Consider the following 20313-nt stretch of genomic DNA (forward strand, 5'->3'; position numbering starts at 1 on the left):
TACATGCATGCGGTGAACATTTAGCAATGAAAACTGGTCGCACAACAACAATTTAAGCCCTCGCACTTATGCTCCCAACCATATTTAGAGGTCGCAGATGAAATTGTGCATATATGCAACCAAAACAGTCAATTTCGAGCCCAGCAAATTCAAACTCAAGCAGGTTCAAGCACTTTGTCCAAAATCCAAGCACTTTTCTAACCTTGAAAACATTATATTAAAAATCAAGCATTTTCCAGGATTTCCAGCACCCGTAAGAACCCTGTATGATGTATGTTCAATAATGTATGCAACAAGTTTTTAAAATTATGTTGATGTGTTTGTGTAAAATCATGAAGTCTTTCAGTCAGCAAGTCTCACCAATCCGGACGGTCTCTGTGATGTCCTTCAGCTTCTTGAGGATTTTCTGCCCTAGGGTTTTGATTTGCTCCAGATCATCTTGCATGGAGTAACTGAGATCCATCAGGTAGTACAGATCTATAGGGTAACCCTGAGCCCTCTTAAACTCAACTGTGAACTCATATGGAACTCCTGCAAATTGGAAAGAAAGTCATTTAGAATATTTACATTTACTGATTTTGATGAAATTAACATAAATTGCTAAAGGAAGATAAAAGAAGCACTCTAAATCACCACAGAGTAGCAATACATAAATGCACTGATAAGTCTAGCAGTTTTTTCAAACATACATACACACACATATATAAACATACAGACATACACAGAGAGGAAAGAGTGTCTTCTAGAGGTGGTTTGTCAAGCCCACTCACCTGCATGAAGCACACTCAGAATTTGTGTCATCTCAGAAACATGGAGTGTTTATAACACATCACCATACTTGGTCTTGGAGGGTCGGTGTCCTGCAGATTTTAGATCCAACTAGGACTGGGCGATAAATCTATTTAATCTATTAACTCGAGTGTGTAGTTTACACCGATTTGTTTGCATGGAAATTGTTTTTACTCTAACACTTGAAGTTCAATTTATAACTTTTTGATTTAGTGGCTATTTCGTATGAAATTGAATGATCTAAGTCATACAATTTAGTATGATTTGCTCATCCCCCGGTTTAGGGGTTGGGTTGGGTGTCACGCCTCCTTTAAAAAAAAATTGTACCCTTTTGTACGTCTGAACTCGTATGAATTTCAACAAATTAGCCACTAAACTGTCAAAACGTAAAATAGTTAAGTTTCCTCATGAGATTATGCTGGTTGTTCCCCTGCATTTGCCGTAGAAACACACAAACAATATGGCAGCAAGTAGAAAAGAACTCTGAGAAATGCTGTGCTCTATGAAATAAAAAAAGAACACAGTAGCACAAGCATGCGCAACAAAAAATGACTGTGTGACACATTTGAACCTGCTTACACATTTGCTTAAGCTAATATGCTATATAGGTTAATAATCTTCAATGAGGGAATTTTTTTTTTTATTTAAATCATAAGTATATTTTTTTGTGATTTATTTTTAGGTTATATCGTCTAGCCCTAGATCCAACCTTGATCAAACACACCTGAACCATCTAATTAATGTGTTAGGTATACTTGAAACTTCCAAACGTTTGTTGAGGCAAGTTGGAGTCATCTCTGCAGGACACCTACTAGGGCTGTGCAATTAATTAAAAATTCGGTTTCGATTTCCATTTTGGCTTCTAACGATTATGAAAAACCATTAATCAAGTAAACGATTATTGCATCATATATCGCCCCTTTTCCAGTTGTACACATTTGATGCTCTGCAAAGCTCAGTTTCACGTGAAAATGACTAAAGGCTTGTACTGTAATGTAACTTTTGCATCACTGGATGCGCATCACTCATTGATGTACATTTGAAACATTCAAGTTTTTAAAAGCGCAAAAGAGATCGCATGGTTTTGTGTGCTCAGCCTCAGAGACGAGCAGAGCACACACAACTAAAGCCATCTTAATGTGAGCGTTTAGAAGTCAAATTTGTGTCAAAACACGGTGTTTAGTGATTATTCATATTAACCCTCATTTGTGTAATAAACAAACGAGTTGAGAATCAAAAGACACGGGAAAGAGAAACCATTAAGCAGAACTATTCTTAAAGTAACAGCATGCAATATTCCTGCTGCCGACGTTTTTATCATTAATCAAACAACAAAAGGACAAAATCCCTCACTGCTCTTGACTGAAGAACTTTTGTAGCTGAAGTTTTTTTTATTACAGTGAAGATGCTTAAAGCACAGTTTGCTTCATACTTAATTCTACTGTATATATTTCCCTTTCCTTATTTACAGGGAGGAAAATAATTGCATATAAGTCAGAATTATTAGCCCTGCTGAATTATTAGCAACCCCCCCCCCCCCATTTCTTTTTAACGGAAAGATTTTTATTCAACCCATTTCTAAACATAATAGTTTTAATAACTGATTTCTATGATTGATTTATTTTATCTTTGCTATGATGACAGTAAATAATATTTTACTAGATATTTTTCAAAATACAAGCATTCAGATTAAAGTGACATTCAAAGGCTTAATTGGGGTAATTAGGCAAGTCATTGTATAAATAAGTTCATCAAAACATGTATTGCTTAAGGGGGCTAATAATATTGACTTTAAATAAAGACTTTTCAAAATATTTAAACCTGCTTTTATTCTAGCCAAAATAAAACAAATAAGCCTTTCTCCAGCAGAAAAAATATTAAAGGGAATACTGTGAAAAAATTTAGTAATATTTATATAAAAAATGTCACTGGAAGGCTAATAATTTTGATTTCAACTGATAATCGTTTTAAATAATCACAATCACGGTTATGACCAAAATAATCATGATTATGATTTTTCCGTAATCCAGCAGCCCTAACACCTACCCTCCAAGACCAAGTTTGGTGACCTGTGGTTCACAAGAAAGAGTCTGGTGCAGATAAAAAGAAAAAGTCTATTTAAAATGTACTATTGACTAGCTATGATGAAGAGAGTCTGTAATATGGTTTCGTATCTAGTTTGTGCCAATTGTTTTGTATGCCATTTTGAATGATATTTCAGTATATCTTCACACTCTCAGAAATAGAGGTACAAGAGTACATATTAGTACCTAAGAAGTACAAAAGAGTACCACTTAAAAATTTTAGGTACTAATATTTTCCTTTGAGGTACCAATATATACCCTTTAAGTACAAATATGTATCTTTCGACCAGTGACTGCTCTTGTACCTTTATTTCTGAGAGAGCAATATCTGTTTACTGTATAATATTGTATCTACTAAGTGTAAATACAGTTTCAAGTTTTTCTTCTAATGTTTGTCTGAGCTGAAGTCTTAAGCTCACCAACTCGTAGTTTAATGTTGACATTCTGAGGTTTGAGTTGAACCACATTATAAGAATCATTGCTGAGGTCATTGTTCTTCACATAGTCCAATGGATGTTTTCCAGGATTGATTACACGAACATCTTCACAACCCCTATCCTTCAGAGACTTCGGAGAATCACAGCGTCGTTCATTAGATTCACCCGATTTCAAGAAGTTCTGCATTAAAAGGACATTCGCATTATTAAGCACAATCAGTTATGAAGAACAGTTGTTAAAAATAAGACAATAATTCAATATTAAAGCTCACTTATTATGCAAAATCAACTTTTATAAGCTATTTGGACAGAGCTGTGTGCAGGTATAGAGTGTTTACAGTAATTTTGGAGTGATATAAATGCAACAATTCTATTTTATTTCAATTTCCTACTGCAACATAGTGTAGGAGTGTAGTTTTACAAGTTTAACTTGTTTTTAAAACAGTGCAAATAAAGAAAAGACAGACAAATTTATATGTAATTCATAAGTGCTGGAATCCCTACAGCTGCATAGTGTCAGTACAACTATGAAAGATAACACTTCAACCTCAGATACAGTAACATAACGGATATTCATAGAGCAGTGTATAATAACTTGTATCCTTTTACATTTGTTGTGAGTAGATGTGGAAAAACAGTGGAAAGTTAATGTGTTTGTGTGTGAGTACTCTGAACGTGAAAGTGTTGAAACTTTCTCAGAAGCATTCTAGAGACACCTAAGACTTATCTTACATCTTGCATCTTACATCTCGAGTTAGTAATAGCAAACTCTCTTTTTGTGTAACTAAAAATTGCAGTGAATAGAATGCTGAAAGGCTGAGGAAGTGACTCTTTGGCTGAAATTTGTAAATGTTCCTTTATTTAATGCCCTACAAAACGCATGTTTTTTATCTGTGTTGTAATGACATTGTCATTATTGGCTTCTTCTATATGGCTTCTTGTTCATGACCTAATTTGCACCAGTTTATGTGTTACATTGGACATTATGAAAATGACATATAGACTGTTTGCTTTTATACTAATTAGCCTTTAAAAGTGTAGTTTACCCAAAAATTCAAATTCTGTGATAAATCACTCCTAATCATGTCTTTCCAATCTCTTAAGACCCTCATTTGTCTTAGGAACACAAATTAAGGTATTTTGGAAACATGTAAGATGTTCGAAGTTAAGAAAAAGTATCTAAAATATTATCAAAACATTTAATAAGAGTTCATTGGTTCAGCTGCAGCTGCTGCACATGCAAAGTTCCAAGAAAATTTGGATTCTAAAATTTAAAAACTATTTGTTCATCAATGTCTACGTTTACAATCGGCAGGACTTGACATTAACTTTTTTTGATCCCCAGCCACTGTGGCTAGTAGTTTTCCAACATTTCTAGCCACTCAGCATTTTCACTAGCCACAATTTTGCTGTGGGAAAATATTTTAATACACTTAAATATGACTTTGACATGGTAAAATTACTTGATTTAGGATTTTGTGTCATCTCCACATGCCTTCTCATTCACTTCACTTTTTGTGTGTCCTGTATGAACTTGCTTAATAAGCATGAGCAAATGGTTTATGGTTTCATAGTGTCATATTACAATTCAGTTTTGTTTCACATGACTTTTCAGGGTTCAGAATTAAGGATTTACCAAATTTATCTCTGACCACACCAAACATAAATAATTATTTTTTTCTTAACTTCAAATTTTAAATTTTAAACAACAACAATTGACATTTAAAAAATAATTATTGTCATGCATCTAAAATATGCACAGTAATCTGTCCAGGCTTAAGGTCCCAAACCACCAGTTAACTACACATACTGTAAAAGGGGATTTAATCTCCTATTAAAGCAATGTTATTGTAAAAAATGATAATTAAAACATATCAACCAAAATAACTGTAAGCAAAAGAAATCGGGTGAGAACATAGCATGTGTGATAATGAAAGGATGATCACAAGCACATGGTTAAATGTAGGCCAACTAATAATCTGTTCAAATAATGGTTAAAGCGAAAGCAACTGGTGCTGCTTATAAAAAAGACAAATCTGGAGCTCCTGAAAGCAGCAAGACAATGGGTGTTTGAGCATAACTTTTTGTCAAGTCTATTTTAAAGAGAAATGATCACATCAGTTGCGTTTCTAGGCATGGCAAGGAAACAGAAACGCACACGTGTTTTAAACAGTCTCGCAAATCACATCAGCTGTTGGCGCGAGTGATAATCCTCTCATTCGGTATTCACCTGTTTTCTATTGCTCTCACGAACATAATTATTTTTGTCAGTTATGCTGCTTCTCGATTAAAAAATGCATTTGCATGCATTTTGGGCTTTCCTTATTGTAGAACCATGCTTTTAAAAAAACTACAATTAAAAAATATTTTCACCAGCCAAAGTGGCTAGAGGAAGCGGCTGTCAAACTCGTCACAGCTGAAATCAACCCTGCATTTAGTGGGTTGGCGGTTGTTTGTCAAGCCCTGACTATTGGCAATGCAATGCTTGCCTGTTGCACTGTTAACTCCAATGTGTCGCACTACATATGGTAAATGTACACATTGACAACCTGATGCAGCAGAGAAGATATAGGCAAACAAAGTTGTTTTTGCAGGTTTTTTGGAACACAAACCATTCTTGGTGCTTTGATTATACTTTGTATGTTTTTGACAAAAGTTTAAGTTCCTTTTCAAGACACTTGCTGTCTATGGAGTATGAGGTGGCTCTCAGATTTAATCTAAATTATGTTCATTTGAGATTAACGAAGATCTCAGGTAATCAGAACAATATGAAAATTAATTATTAACTAATTTCCCATTTTAGAGTGAACTAGCAAATTTATTAGTTTGCTTTTACAAAGGTCAAATTGACGATGCACTAGCAATGTTACAATCTCTGATTTACAGCTAAATTAACATATACATCAATTGATAAAAATGTACACCACCGATGCACATTATTAATTTGTATAAAAGCACCAACCAAAATGCATACATGTTAATGAAAACTCAATTAGAGGCTATGAGCAAGAGATAACAAAATACTTTTTTATCTGTGTATCTTAACCATAAAACTGACCTGCAAATATCCCCATTATACAAATTTAATTGAGCAGTAATACAAAATCTCATAAAACTTGGGAGGTTAATTAGTAGTTCCTACAACTCAAAATGAAAATGGGTCAAACTGAGCCAGAAAATTATACAAGGAATAAACAACATGAGTTTCAACAAAGGAAATAGGTGGCACATTCAAAACCCCACTTGAATCTAATGCTTTAACGCTGTTACACGGCTTAGCAAAAAGACTATTAAGGTCAAATGTATTTTGACATATTTGGTTAGTTTGCATAGAAAAAGCAAGCATAACCACAGTTGCCACAGCAGGAAAAGTGCCCCCAAACATGCACAAAATGCAAAGCGCAATGCTAAAAACGTTGTCATAGTGTATATTAGATGTTGCGTGCTTCTCTCTAACAGACACTGACATATATATAATACTTGAACAAATACATCCTCTCAATTCTGATGATTGGGTTCAACTATTCTACATTTCACTTCAATTTTGAATTGAATTTTGAATTGATTAAATGAGATAGCCCCTTGAGATGAACTGTCTCATTTTCAAGGGGGTCCCTACGAAGTACATAAATCAAACAGAGTACAACACATCATAACAAACATAGAGGTAAGCGAATCAAACAAACAACACACTTCACCTGAAACACTTCCCACTGTCTAAAGGCTAAACTAACAAAAACATATAATCAAAAGTACAAACAGTTTTATATAAAAATAAATAATAAACATTTAAATTGGAACCAACAATAACATTTACAAGTTGTTTCCAAAAGAGAAGATAAATGAGACCTGAAAAGGCTAATGTCTTTATATTATATTTAAAAAGAAGGAAGATTATTCCAGTCAAAAGGAGCTTTGTATTGAAAGGACCTTCGGCCACTTTCTGTTGTAATTCTTAAAACAACAAATTAATTCTGTAAAATATGTCAAAGAGAATATGAAGGAAAAAACTGCTTTAAATAAGAAGTGGAACTAAAATAAACCCATTTAAACAGCAATATCATTGACTACGGAACTTAGGTTGAAGCAAACCAAGAGATTTGTATAATATGCAATGGAAAGTTCTATACGGACATCTTCAAACAAAACTACATAGAGAGTTGAAGAAAGTATTTGAAGGTTTTAAATTAATATCAGATGTATTGTTATAAATAGTATCAGCATAATTTACATTTACATGATGTGACCTACCATTTGTGTGCACCAAGCACATCCAGGACTCCTGATACATTCAGAACATGAAGGCTGATTTTGGCAAACGGGTTCTTCCCCTAAAATGCACATAAACATTATTAGTTTACATAATACATTAGTGCACATAAACATACCATTAGTTTGTATTAAAAGCATCAAAAACCTACCATCCAATTTTTAAAATGCACAATTTAATAAAAAAATAAGTGCACTACCTAGTGTATACTTCTGTCCCAAACAGTGTAAGAGAACCATCAAAGCTATCAGCACAGCCTTCATCTGGAGAGAAAGACAGAGTTTTATTATACCTGTAGGCTTAGGTTTATTATGTATTTATTTCTAGTTTATGAAATATATTAGGATATATAAGGACTGCACAATATTTCATTTCAGCATCAATATCGCAATGTGCGCAGCCACAAAAGTCACATCGCAAAGATATGCAATATTAGACCAATTCTGTGATTTAAAGTAGATTTATAGACTGAATTATAGTTGACCAGAAGCTACAGAACTGTATTTAATCACTGTATTTATATGGAATTTACATGATTTATGCAAAAAATTGTTTATTTTTTCTTGTTTCTAGTCCAAATATCTACATTTTTCTTCTTAATATCTACTGTTTTTACTTGCTCTGGGAATTTTTAAATCTTTGGACTAGAAACGAGACAAAAAAAAACAAGAAATGAGAGCATTTTTTGAATTCTCTACTTGAATACTGTTAGACTCCTCAGAAAAACGACAAATAGAGCTATTCAAACTATCTTGTGACACTGTAATCACATCGCAATATCAGATTTTTCCAATATCATGCAGTCCTATTAGGAAATATTTCACCAGCATGGACCTTGCCACATTTTGAGCTAGATTTTATTGTAGGGATGAAAGGGATGGTAAGAGAACAGCAGAATTAAGGGGAAGGGAAGTAAGAGGATCAACAGTAAACAGGTAGGTACTGTAGGTTTATCTGTGGTTCTACAATAATGTCCCTACGAGTTCGAGAGAACGAGAAGAACAGTGCTAGAGGGCTGGTCTGCCTTAAATAAGTTTTAAGTAGTAGGTGAATGGTTAAGGAGACAAAGTTAGGCGTGGTTCCACTGCCAAACCTTTGTCAACAAGTTAACTCCATAAAATACCATTCATTAATTAAAAGCAGAATAAAAAGATTAAGCTTTTATATTAAAAGGATAGTTCACCCAAAAAACTGATTTACTCACCATTTACTCGCCCTCAAGTGGTCCCAAACCTTTTCTTTGGTAATAAAAAGAAGATGTTTTAAAATGTTAAAAAACCGGTAACAATTGACATCACTAACACAATAAACAAATACTACACAAGTCAAAGGCTGCCGGTTTCCAAAAGGTTTCAAAATATCTTCTACTGTTTTCAAAGGCTTTTGGAAAATGAGGAGTAAGTAAATTATGACCGAATTGTAAATTTTCTCTTTAAGCGTTTCAGATTTTGATATTTACATTTTTAAATTAATATTTTTAACCATTTTCTTTGTAAAAATATCCTGAATGTTTCTTTGGGATCAGAAAACAAATCTTATTGTGCCTTAAAACAGTATTTTAACACTATCTGATGTTCTACACCATATGACAGGCACATGTAAAAAAAAGAGAAATAAGGCAAAATTGTTTTTTAAAAACATCACTGTGCTTCCACCATCCTGTAAATCCCTCATTCATGAGAACATACTTCACAGTAGACATCTGATAATGAGTCAAGCATTGAAAGGTGGAAGTTTGCAACAGCATGTGTCAGACAGGCAAAAAACTAAACCACAGTATTTCACTCTTCCTCTTCGTAAATGTCAATCAGCACAAACCAGCACAGAGACAAAAACTGGGTGAGAGACGATTTATCCATGGGTAAAGACACATTCTCACTTTCTCACAAACCACTAATAAATATGCCTTATTAGAGGTGCAACCGTCAGCTTTTTAAAGCAGCATGTGAAGAAAACATCATTTTTAGATGTTAGGTTGACCCTGTTCCACTGACGGAAACATTCAGACAGGCAGACAGGAAGTGTTTCTTTTTTAAACTGCACTTGATGGGGTTTCAGAAGGATGCAGTTTATATTTTTAAAAAGCAGTGGGTTCTTTTTGTACAATGATTGTTTTAGACAGCTGTGTGGTTAAACCAACAAAAAAGCAATTATGCTACAATAAAATAAGTTATTTTAGTGTAACCTAAATTGAATTATTTCCTTCCACAGCCCAAAAATGACATTAATTAATTTCTCAAATTCACCAAAATTCAAATATTAATTCAAAGATATTCAAAACAACTTCTTTTTTTCAAACTTTTTTACATTACAAATATTATAAGTATGTGCTAAAGGCAAACAAAAGGTAGGTGTAAAAATAATTTCAACCTGAATTAAATTTATAACAGAACATGAAAATCACACAAAAATCTGATAGGAACAGTATTTCATTGGCATAAATAGTTCATTAAAACAGATCTCACTCATTCCAGAAAACAATAAGGTCAACATTCATTTTCCAGCTAAATAATACTTAATCTTCAGACAAAAAGAAAACATCTCATAAGAATTAAGTGGTGCTAAATGCTTTATGTGTTACATAGCAAAAATAGATATATAATATACTATAGATATATACTATAGATATATAACCACTTGGGAACCATTACAGGCTCTTTATAGGTTATACAGCACTAAATTTGGTTCTCCTATTATTACGAGCAAAAGAAACTCTGAGGAACCTTTTTCCTTTAGTAAACAATCTTGCAAATCTAATTTTATTATGATAAAGCCAAACATTATATGTAAACTAAATTAACTACAATAAGCCAGTATGTTAGATTATAGATTTTTTCACAGTACATTTCAGAAACCCCCGTTAACAGGAGGGCTGTTGAGAAATAACTTGTGAGTAACTTCATCATGTAGTAAATTTTGACATAAATTGTTCACTGATTTACCAGAACCTCCGAGTAGCATATGTTGGGTTAATGAACATGTTTGGTTAACGTAGTACCTAACGTAACACAATGCTTATAATATTATATAGGGTTAATAAACATAAAATCCTTTAAAATGTCATATTTCAAAATAATACAGGTAATATTATCTTATATTTACTTCATTCGTTTTCCTTTAAATACATTAAGGTGTTGGTCATTTGTTTCTGTCATAAAACGCCACTTTCCCCAATTCACTTCAACAGAACTTGCTCTTCTCAAAATGACACTTTTACTTCAGAAACTGTTAGGGTCCGTGTATCATCCGTTCATTTGATTATTCCTTTTATTACGGAAAACGAAACATCAGAAAAACGATGAATATTTCGTTTTTCTGTTTATTCTGTAGGCAGAAAAAACGGAAACTCACCTGTTATTCAGCTTATTAACTTAAAACGAAATATTAAAACAAACACAAAACCAAAACGAAATAATGAGTCAAAAAATGGTCCGTGTACGGTCCGTGAACATTTTGTTTATTTGTTTTCCATTTTCAAACGGAATAAAGGAAATGGAGAAAACGGCCGTTTTTCCGTTTTTCTTTTGCTCACGAGAAAACGAAAAAACGAGATTTTGGCTGGATTTTCGTTTTTTGGTTTAGGGTAGGAAAACGGATAAACGACTTTAAAATTCATTTTACACATGTAGGCGGTGCTGAAACGCCCACTTTCCTCTAATTGGTCAACCAAATCTGCGCTCGTGACGTCACCCTCAAAATAAAAGCCTTACACGCAGGCTTTTAATTATTATTATTTAATTATATATATTAACAAAGTTTACATATTCTATCATTTGAACCACACACAGTTAGCAGGCTTACATTCATTGCGTATGTATAAATTAAATAAAAACGTAAATCAGCAGTATTCTTAGACATTTGTCATTAAAATAAGGTCATAGTTCACTGCCAAGCTTCTTGCTGCTGTGCACCTGATGCAGAGCAAAGAAAGCCATTTCCGAGCAGCACCTGGTTTGCATGATTGTTTCAGAGCTATTGTAGGCCTAAATAATAGCCTACTCTGTATAAAATAATAATTTATTATTATTATTATTATTATTATCATTACTATTATTATTATTATTATTATTATTATTATTATTATTATTATTATTATTATTAGGCCTATTATTATTAGTATTGTTATTATTATTATTTACTTAGTTATTCAATGGTTGTAAGAACACATTGGACCCTGCATGGGGCTATAATAAATGGTACCATTTGTTTCTATTGGATTTTCTCCTATTTTAATTTAATATATGCCTTTAGCCTATTGTAAATATTTATTTGATAATTAATACTTTTTTATTGCAACGTCAAAGTAGGCCTGTCTTATTATTATTATTTTTTGTTATTATTTTGTCGTTGTTGTTGTTATTATTATTGTAGCAGGGACATAGCCACAGGTGTGGCAGAGTGTGCTGGTGCCATCCAAAGTGGCATCTTGCACCTGAAAATAGATGCCTTCGCACTCAAGCACGCGCAAAAAAACTTGCACAGGCAAAAGTAATGATGAATGTGTTGAAGGAAAAAAAAACATTCTAATTATTTGTTAATTAAATAGTGCAACATTATTCTCAGTCAGTGTAGGCTGAAAAAATTAAGATCGCCAGCATTTCAAGGGTGATTTTATTTTTAGTTTATTGCTGTGACGCGCTATATTTCACTAAGGCTGCATGAGACTGCGCATCTTGCTTATTTTCTCTATTTTACATACAGAACATATCATACAGTCCAGGTTCTACCGTTCTAGTGAGTGTGGGGCATTGCTTTACAGTGGTAAAGTGGATTATTTCTTGGCAAATTCATAATGATTCACTTTGTTTAGTAATAAATTTCATAGTTATAAAATAACTACATTTCAAGAATATGTTAACACTTTCAACTATTTAGGATTATTTATTGCATCAAAAGTAATTTCAAAGTAACATTAAATGTACGTATAAACTGCTTAATTTGTGTGTGTAAACACCTAAGATGCAAAAAGCTTATTTAGACCAGAATAGGCCTACTAAATGCAACGGTCAATGTATGTAAACTTATGACCTAAAATGTCTTAAATGACTAAATTTAAGTCTTTTTAAGTTTTTAAATAATTTGAGTTTAACATAAATGATTTAAACTTTAAACTTAAAATTAACAGAGTATGGCAAATAAATTGTTTATTAAATGGAGGTCAGGTGTCTATCTTAATTATAATTATTAAATATTATGACACTATAATTCAGTGGTGTATTGGGGAGTACGCACCTTTTAATTAATTAATTTTAAATAAGTAGTTTATCCTAAATAAAATGCAATGGGATCGGTGTGCAATGAATAGTTTGAAAACCCCTGGTTCAGACTAGACGAGCTAGCTGTCTGTGCGCTGCGCTAATAACTTGGCATTTGCACTTTTCGGTGCTGCCAGATGCATTTATAGTGCATAAAAAATAAAAAAGGTAATTCGGTAAAGCGCGCGATGCGCGCAGAAATAAGCGCACTATATGCATATGTCGAATTAAGTTCTCTTTTTCTTTAATCAAGACTTTTCCATTCGAGGAATTACAGTTATTAATAGCTTAGTCCTTATAAACGATCAGTTTATAAAATACACAATTTACGGATCAAGCCTAATGAAGAATAAGAAGAATATGCAACGCATTATGATCCTTGAATGATCAGAGCGCATTTATATAAACTATATATTTTATATAATCCATAAATATTAAAAAACATTATACATTTAAAGTAATGGAACATTATATGTTATAAAATCTAAACTATTATTTAGGCTACAGGCTGTTCAGCGCGTGCGTCAAAGAAAAGACATGACACAATCTCTATAAAAACTAGTTGTTTATTTACAATATCTAAAGGGATATAAAACATCTAACATGCATCTCCATTCTCAACGAGTTTCTGTGTTCTGCATTCTTCACAGACCGAGATCTCATTCCGAGGTAATCTGTAAATATTCTCATTTGGTTCTGGCACATTCTTGATTAAAGGTGAAACTGACCGGCGCAACGCAATCTTTGAAGCATTGCACCTCAAATGTTATTCCTTTTTTATTATTGTATTTTTAATATTTTTAATTATACAACACAAAATTGGTTCTAAACAGATACATTTTCCTATAGGCTATGATGAAGTGTATATTTTTGTTCACACAGGTCCAATACAAAACTGTGTGGATGGATGATTTGTTTCTCCGTGAAAATCACTCATTTAATAAGCAAAACAGGCCAAAATGTTGTTTAGCTTGCGTCAAACTGGATGGACAATTTACAAACATATTGAATACAAAGGCTGGTTATTTTATGCAATGAGGGACAATATTACAAATTACAAATTAAAGAAAATTATTTGCATATTAAAACGAAAATATATAATACAACAACAGATCCTACCTTGTAAGAAATGATAATTCAGTAGTGTAGTGCGTTCGCGTGGGTTTCCTCCAGGTGCTCCGGTTTCCCCCACAGTCCAAAGACATGCGGTACAGGTGAATTGGGTAGGCTAAATTGTCCGTACTGTATAAGTGTGTGTATGTGTGGATGTTTCCCAGAGATGGGTTGTGGCTGGAAGGGCATCCGCTGCATAAAAACTTGCTAAAATAAGTTGGCGGTTCATTCCACGCGAACGCACCACACTACTGAATTAGACACACAATCTCAAAAAAAAAACTTGATGCTTATTTACATTATCTAAAGTCATTTCTTACGAGGTAGGATCTGTTGTTGTATTATATATTTTCGTTTTAATATGCAAATAATTTTCTTTAATTTGTAATAGGCCTATTGTCCCTCATTGCATAAAATAACCAGCCTTTGTATTCAATATGTTTGTAATTTGTCCATCCAGTTTGACGCAAGCTAAACAACGGAGAAACAAATCATCCATCCACACAGTTTTGTATAGGACCTGTGTGAACAAAAATATACACTTCATTATAGCCTATAGGAAAATGTATCTGCTTAGAACCAATTTTGTGTTGTATAATTAAAAATATAAAAAATGCAATAAAAAAAAAAGGAATAACATTTGAAGTGCAATGCTTCAAAGATCCAATACGCTGCATGCAGAGCCAAAACAAAAACTGGTTTGTTTGTTTAATAAAATAATAATATGAAATTAAAGTGAAATAGTTCCATAACCTGTATTATAACTGTCACAGATGACAAATCATCCATTGCGCCGGTCAGTTTCACCTTTAATCAAGAATGTGCCAAAACCAAATGAGAATATTTACAGATTACCTCGGAATGAGACCTCGGTCTGTGAAGGATGCAGAACACAGAAACTCGTTGAGAATGGAGATGCATGTTAGATGTTTTATATCCCTTTAGATATTGTAAATAAACAACAAGTTTTTATAGAGATTGTGTCATGTCTTTTCTTTGACGCACGCGCTGAACAGCCCCAAAAAGGCGCCTTTATTTAGCCTGTAGCCTAAATAATAGTTTAGATTTTATAACATATAATGTTCCATTACTTTAAATGTATAATGTTTTTTAATATTTATGGATTATATAAAATTTATAGTTTATATAAATGCGCTCTGATCATTCAAGGATCATAATACGTTGCATATTCTTCTTATTCTTATTAGGCTTGATCCGTAAATTGTGTATTTTATAAACTGATCGTTTATAAGGACTAAGCTATTATTAACTGTAATTCCTCTAATGGAAAAGTCTTGATTAAAGAAAAAGAGAACTTAATTCGACATATGCATATAGTGCGCTTATTTCTGCGCGCATCGCGCGCTTTACCGAATTACCTTTTTTATTTTTTATGCACTATAAATGCATCTGGCAGCACCGAAAATAGCAAATGCCAAGTTATTAGCGCAGCGCACAGACAGCTAGCTCGTCTAGTCTGAACCAGGGGTTTTCAAACTATTCATTGCACACCGATCCCATTGCATTTTATTTAGGATAAACTACTTATTTAAAATTAATTAATTAAAAGGTGCGTACTCCCCAATACACCACTGAATTATAGTGTCATAATATTTAATAATTATAATTAAGATAGACACCTGACCTCCATTTAATAAACAATTTATTTGCCATACTCTGTTAATTTGAAGTTTAAAGTTTAAATCATTTATGTTAAACTTAAATTATTTAAAAACTTAAAAAGACTTAAATTTAGTCATTTAAGACATTTTAGGTCATAAGTTTACATACATTGACCGTTGCATTTAGTAGGCCTATTCTGGTCTAAATAAGCTTTTTGCATCTTAGGTGTTTACACACACAAATTAAGCAGTTTATACGTACATTTAATGTTACTTTGAAATTACTTTTGATGTAATAAATAATCTTAAATAGTTGGAAGTGTTAACATATTCTTGAAATGTAGTTATTTTATAACTATGAAATTTATTACTAAACAAAGTGAATCATTATGAATTTGCCAAGAAATAATCCACTTTACCACTGTAAAGCAATGCCCCACACTCACTAGATCGGTAGAACCTGGACTGTATGATATGTTCTGTATGTAAAATAGAGAAAATAAGCAAGATGCGCTTTCAGTCTCATGCAGCCTTAGTGAAATATAGCGCGTCACAGCAATAAACTAAAAATAAAACCACCCTTGAAATGCTGGCGATCCTAATTTTTTCAGCCTACACTGACTGAGAATAATGTTGCACTATTTTATTAACAAATAATTAGAATGTTTTTTTTTCCTTCAACACATTCATCATTACTTTTGCCTGTGCAAGTTTTTTGCGCGCGCTTGAGCGCGAAGGCATCTATTTTCAGGTGCAAGATGCCACTTTGGGTGGCACCAGCACACTCTGCCACACCTGTGGCTATGTCCCTGCTACAATAATAATAACAACAATAATGACAAAATAATAATAACAAATAATAATAATAAGACAGGCCTACTTTGACGTTGCAATAAAAAAGTATTAATTATCAAATAAATATTTACAATAGGCTAAAGGCATATATTAAATTAAAATAGGAGAAAATCCAATAGAAACAAATGGTACCATTTATTATAGCCCCATGCAGGGTCCAATGTGTTCTTACAACCATTGAATAACTAAGTAAATAATAATAATAACAATACTAATAATAATAGGCCTAATAATAATAATAATAATAATAATAATAAATTATTATTTTATACAGAGTAGGCTATTATTTAGGCCTACAATAGCTCTGAAACAATCATGTAAACCAGGTGCTGCTCGGAAATGGCTTTCTTTGCTCTGCATCAGGTGCACAGCAGCAAGAAGCTTGGCAGTGAACTATGACCTTATTTTAACGACAAATGTCTAAGAATACTGCTGATTTACGTTTTTATTTATTTATACATAAGGAATGAATGTAAGCCTGCTAACTGTGTGTGGTTCAAATGATAGAATATGTAAACTTAGTTAATATATAATTAAATAATAATAATTAAAAGCCTGCGTGTAAGGCTTTTATTTTGAGGGTGACGTCACGAGCGCAGATTTGGTTGACCAATTAGAGGAAAGTGGGCGTTTCAGCACCGCCTACATGTGTAAAATGAATTTTAAAGTCGTTTATCCGTTTTCCTACCCTAAACCAAAAAACGAAAATCCAGCCAAAATCTCGTTTTTTCGTTTTCTCGTGAGCAAAAGAAAAACGGAAAAACGGCCGTTTTCTCCATTTCCTTTATTCCGTTTGAAAATGGAAAACAAATAAACAAAATGTTCACGGACCGTACACGGACCATTTTTTGACTCATTATTTCGTTTTGGTTTTGTGTTTGTTTTAATATTTCGTTTTAAGTTAATAAGCTGAATAACAGATGAGTTTCCGTTTTTTCTGCCTACAGAATAAACAGAAAAACGAAATATTCATCGTTTTTCTGATGTTTCGTTTTCCGTAATAAAAGGAATAATCAAATGAACGGATGATACACGGACCTGTTAGAAACTAACTGTCAAGCTTTAAGAAAGTCGATTCATGTAATTAAATTCATATTCAACAAATTCAATCAATCAAAATCGTATGAAATCATTTTAATGGAGTTTCTTACCTTTACGCCAGTTGTCGTGTGAGTGTGTAAAATTCAAAGCATCGCTGGAGGCGTCATTCTCAAAGTATACTCTGCCTGTCGGTGGCTGTTTTAAAATCTACTGAGCTTCCTACATAGTCATCATTACTTAGCCCTTGTCTTAGTTACAGACACGTGCATGATTTTTGAGCAGGTACTATGGTATACTATGGTATTCGAAAAAGCTGCGCGCATATGACATGTTGATGTATGACATGTTGCTAATCTTTAAACATGATGTCTAGATAGGCGACTTAATATAATTTGAGACACAGCACGAGCTAACGCGCAAAAGATGCAGAAATAATGTGGTCACTTTACCTCTTCCTGTCTTGATTATATCTGTGCTTATGCGTGTCGTTTGTAAATTTCCCCACACTAGCCAAAACTCTTTAAAATATTAAAATAATTATTCCCCGTTAAAGAAGAAGAAAAATCCATTATAAAATCCGTTAAAGGGCGTAATTTATTGCGACCAAAAAGCCCAGCGAGGTAATAATATTAAAAACCTGAATTGGCTCAATGACACAATACTGTAATTTTGAATGACTAATAAAAACATTTTCGCCACATGGCGGCGCTCTTGATGTGAGTTTTCTGCTACTGCCATGCCGAAAGTACCAGCATGATGATGCTTAGCTTAGTTTTGGTACTTAGCTTGTTTTTGCTGGTCCCCTCCTGGTTTTTGCTTGGTTTGTTTGTTTGTTTGTTTGTTTGTTTGTTTCAGCTGGATGAACAGGAACATCTCAGAAACATCATATTATACTGAAAATTCAGCTTCAGAACACCTGTTTTAAGACATAAAATTAAATTATGCATGCAAACAGCACAGCGTCCAAGCACCTTTATTTAACATATTACTTTCTATTTAGGACTGTTCTATAAGAATTGGGACCGTATTTGAAAAACTGGTGTGTGGTAAGATTTGAGTATTGTGGTGAATTGTATGTACAGAATGGTGATATTTAAACAGATATATGGTACAGTAGGCCCTACATAAGAGAAAATTGGCACTCTGGAAACTGAATTCACACACACTAACAGTCAAAAGTTTGGGGTCAGTTTTTTAAATGTTTTTTTTTTAAGAAAATTATCCTGTTCTTAAAGGCAACATATATTAACTGTAAAAAAAGTTAAATTGTTAAATATTTATTAAAAATTTAAATTACTGCTTTCTTGATGTATGTAGTTTCAAATTAAATTATTAATTCAGTCATTATTGCTTTATTACCATCAGCATTATTAGAGTGATTTCTGAAGAGTCATGTGACTCTGAAGACTGGAGTAATGAAGCTGAAAATTTATCTTTAAAATCACTTTAATAAATGATTAAATTAAATGCTAAACTACTTTTGAACAGTTCTTTTATAGTGCAATAACATTTCACAATTTCACAATTTGTACTGTATTTTTGATTAAATATTTGCAGCCTTGGTGAGCAGAAGCTTATTTTAAAACATTTAAAAATCATACTGACCCCAAACTTTTGACCAGTAGTGTAAAAAAAAAAATCACTTCCTTTCAGTTTATTCTCTTGTTCCCTACAGCGGAATGACCCACCAATTACACTGGCACATGTTTTACTTACAGATGCCCTTGCTTGCACAACCCTAGACTGACCCAACTCCCATTCACTATAATTTACAGTAGAAGTCAGAATTGTTAGCCCCCCTGAATTATTAGCCCCCTGTTTATTTCCCCCAATTTCTGTTTAACAGAGAGATTTTTTCAACACATTTCTAAACATAATAGTTCTAATAACTGATTTAGTTTATCTTTGTCATGATGACAGTAAATAATATTTTACTAGATATTTCTCAACAATTCTATACAGCTTAAACTAACATTTAAAGAGTCATTAGGTTAACTAGGCATTATATAACCATGGTTTGCTCTGTAGACTATCAAAAAAAAGAGGCTAATAATATTGACCTTAAAATGCTTTTTAAAAAAGGAAAAACTGCTTTTATTCTTGCCGAAATAAAACAAATAGAAGAAAAAAAACCTCTCCAGAAGAAAAAAATATTATCACACATACAGTGAAAATTTCCTTGCTCTATTTATCATCATTTGAGAAATATATATAGATTTTGTTTTGGGTGCGCTGTAACGGCATATTAGATTTTTAAATGACATGCAATGCTCAGCATAATTGAGTACAACCCATTTTGAAAATGAATATTTTAATCCATTTCTCAGTGAATATAGGCAATGTATTTTGGTGCATTTAAACAAAACAGATTTGTTAAACAGATATATTTATTAAAATATTTTTTTAGTCTCCAAACATATTCAGAAATTGAAAGATAATACAAATAAATTCAAGCAAAATATTGCAAAAAAAAAAAATACAACCTACAATTTGCTTTTGTTTTTTTTTTTCAATTTTTTGCTTCTCTTAATTTTTCCTCTTTTTTAAAATATGTATTTAATATTTTTCTATAACATACAAATTTGTCTATACTAGTTTTTGGACCATTATCATAAGTTATGAATATAACTAAGTTATATATAGAATATATATATATATATAGAATATAATAGAATAGAATTTATATATAAAATAGTTACAAAATATGAATTTAAAAGATAAACTTGTGTACTTACTGTATATATGCTGAGCACTGTAAACTGATTTTCTCTGGGAATGCTGATGTTAAAATGACTGCTAATCTATCACCTTTGTTCAGTGAAAGCATGTCAAATTAAATCTACTAGC

The 20313-nt window shown here is 32.5% G+C and overlaps 1 protein-coding gene across 1 annotated transcript in view; it reads right to left on the reverse strand.

The window, feature by feature from the left end:
* itgb7 (integrin, beta 7) overlaps positions 1-17642 on the reverse strand; it is a 35551-nt gene extending 17909 nt beyond the window's left edge. The window contains exons 1-6 of the mRNA XM_087257730.2: positions 17577-17642; positions 8785-8818; positions 7780-7843; positions 7562-7641; positions 3293-3491; positions 361-531 (exon numbers count right to left, since the gene is read on the reverse strand). Coding sequence (XP_087113856.1) covers positions 361-531; positions 3293-3491; positions 7562-7641; positions 7780-7843; positions 8785-8787 — 517 coding nt within the window. The 5' untranslated portion in view covers positions 8788-8818; positions 17577-17642. The remainder of the gene's footprint in view (positions 1-360; positions 532-3292; positions 3492-7561; positions 7642-7779; positions 7844-8784; positions 8819-17576) is intronic.
* Between the last annotated feature and the right edge of the window lie 2671 nt (positions 17643-20313).

This window comes from Danio rerio, chromosome 6 (genome assembly GCF_052040795.2).
Source record: "Danio rerio strain M-AB ecotype USA chromosome 6, GRCz13ab, whole genome shotgun sequence".
Classification (NCBI taxonomy): Eukaryota; Metazoa; Chordata; class Actinopteri; order Cypriniformes; family Danionidae; genus Danio; species Danio rerio.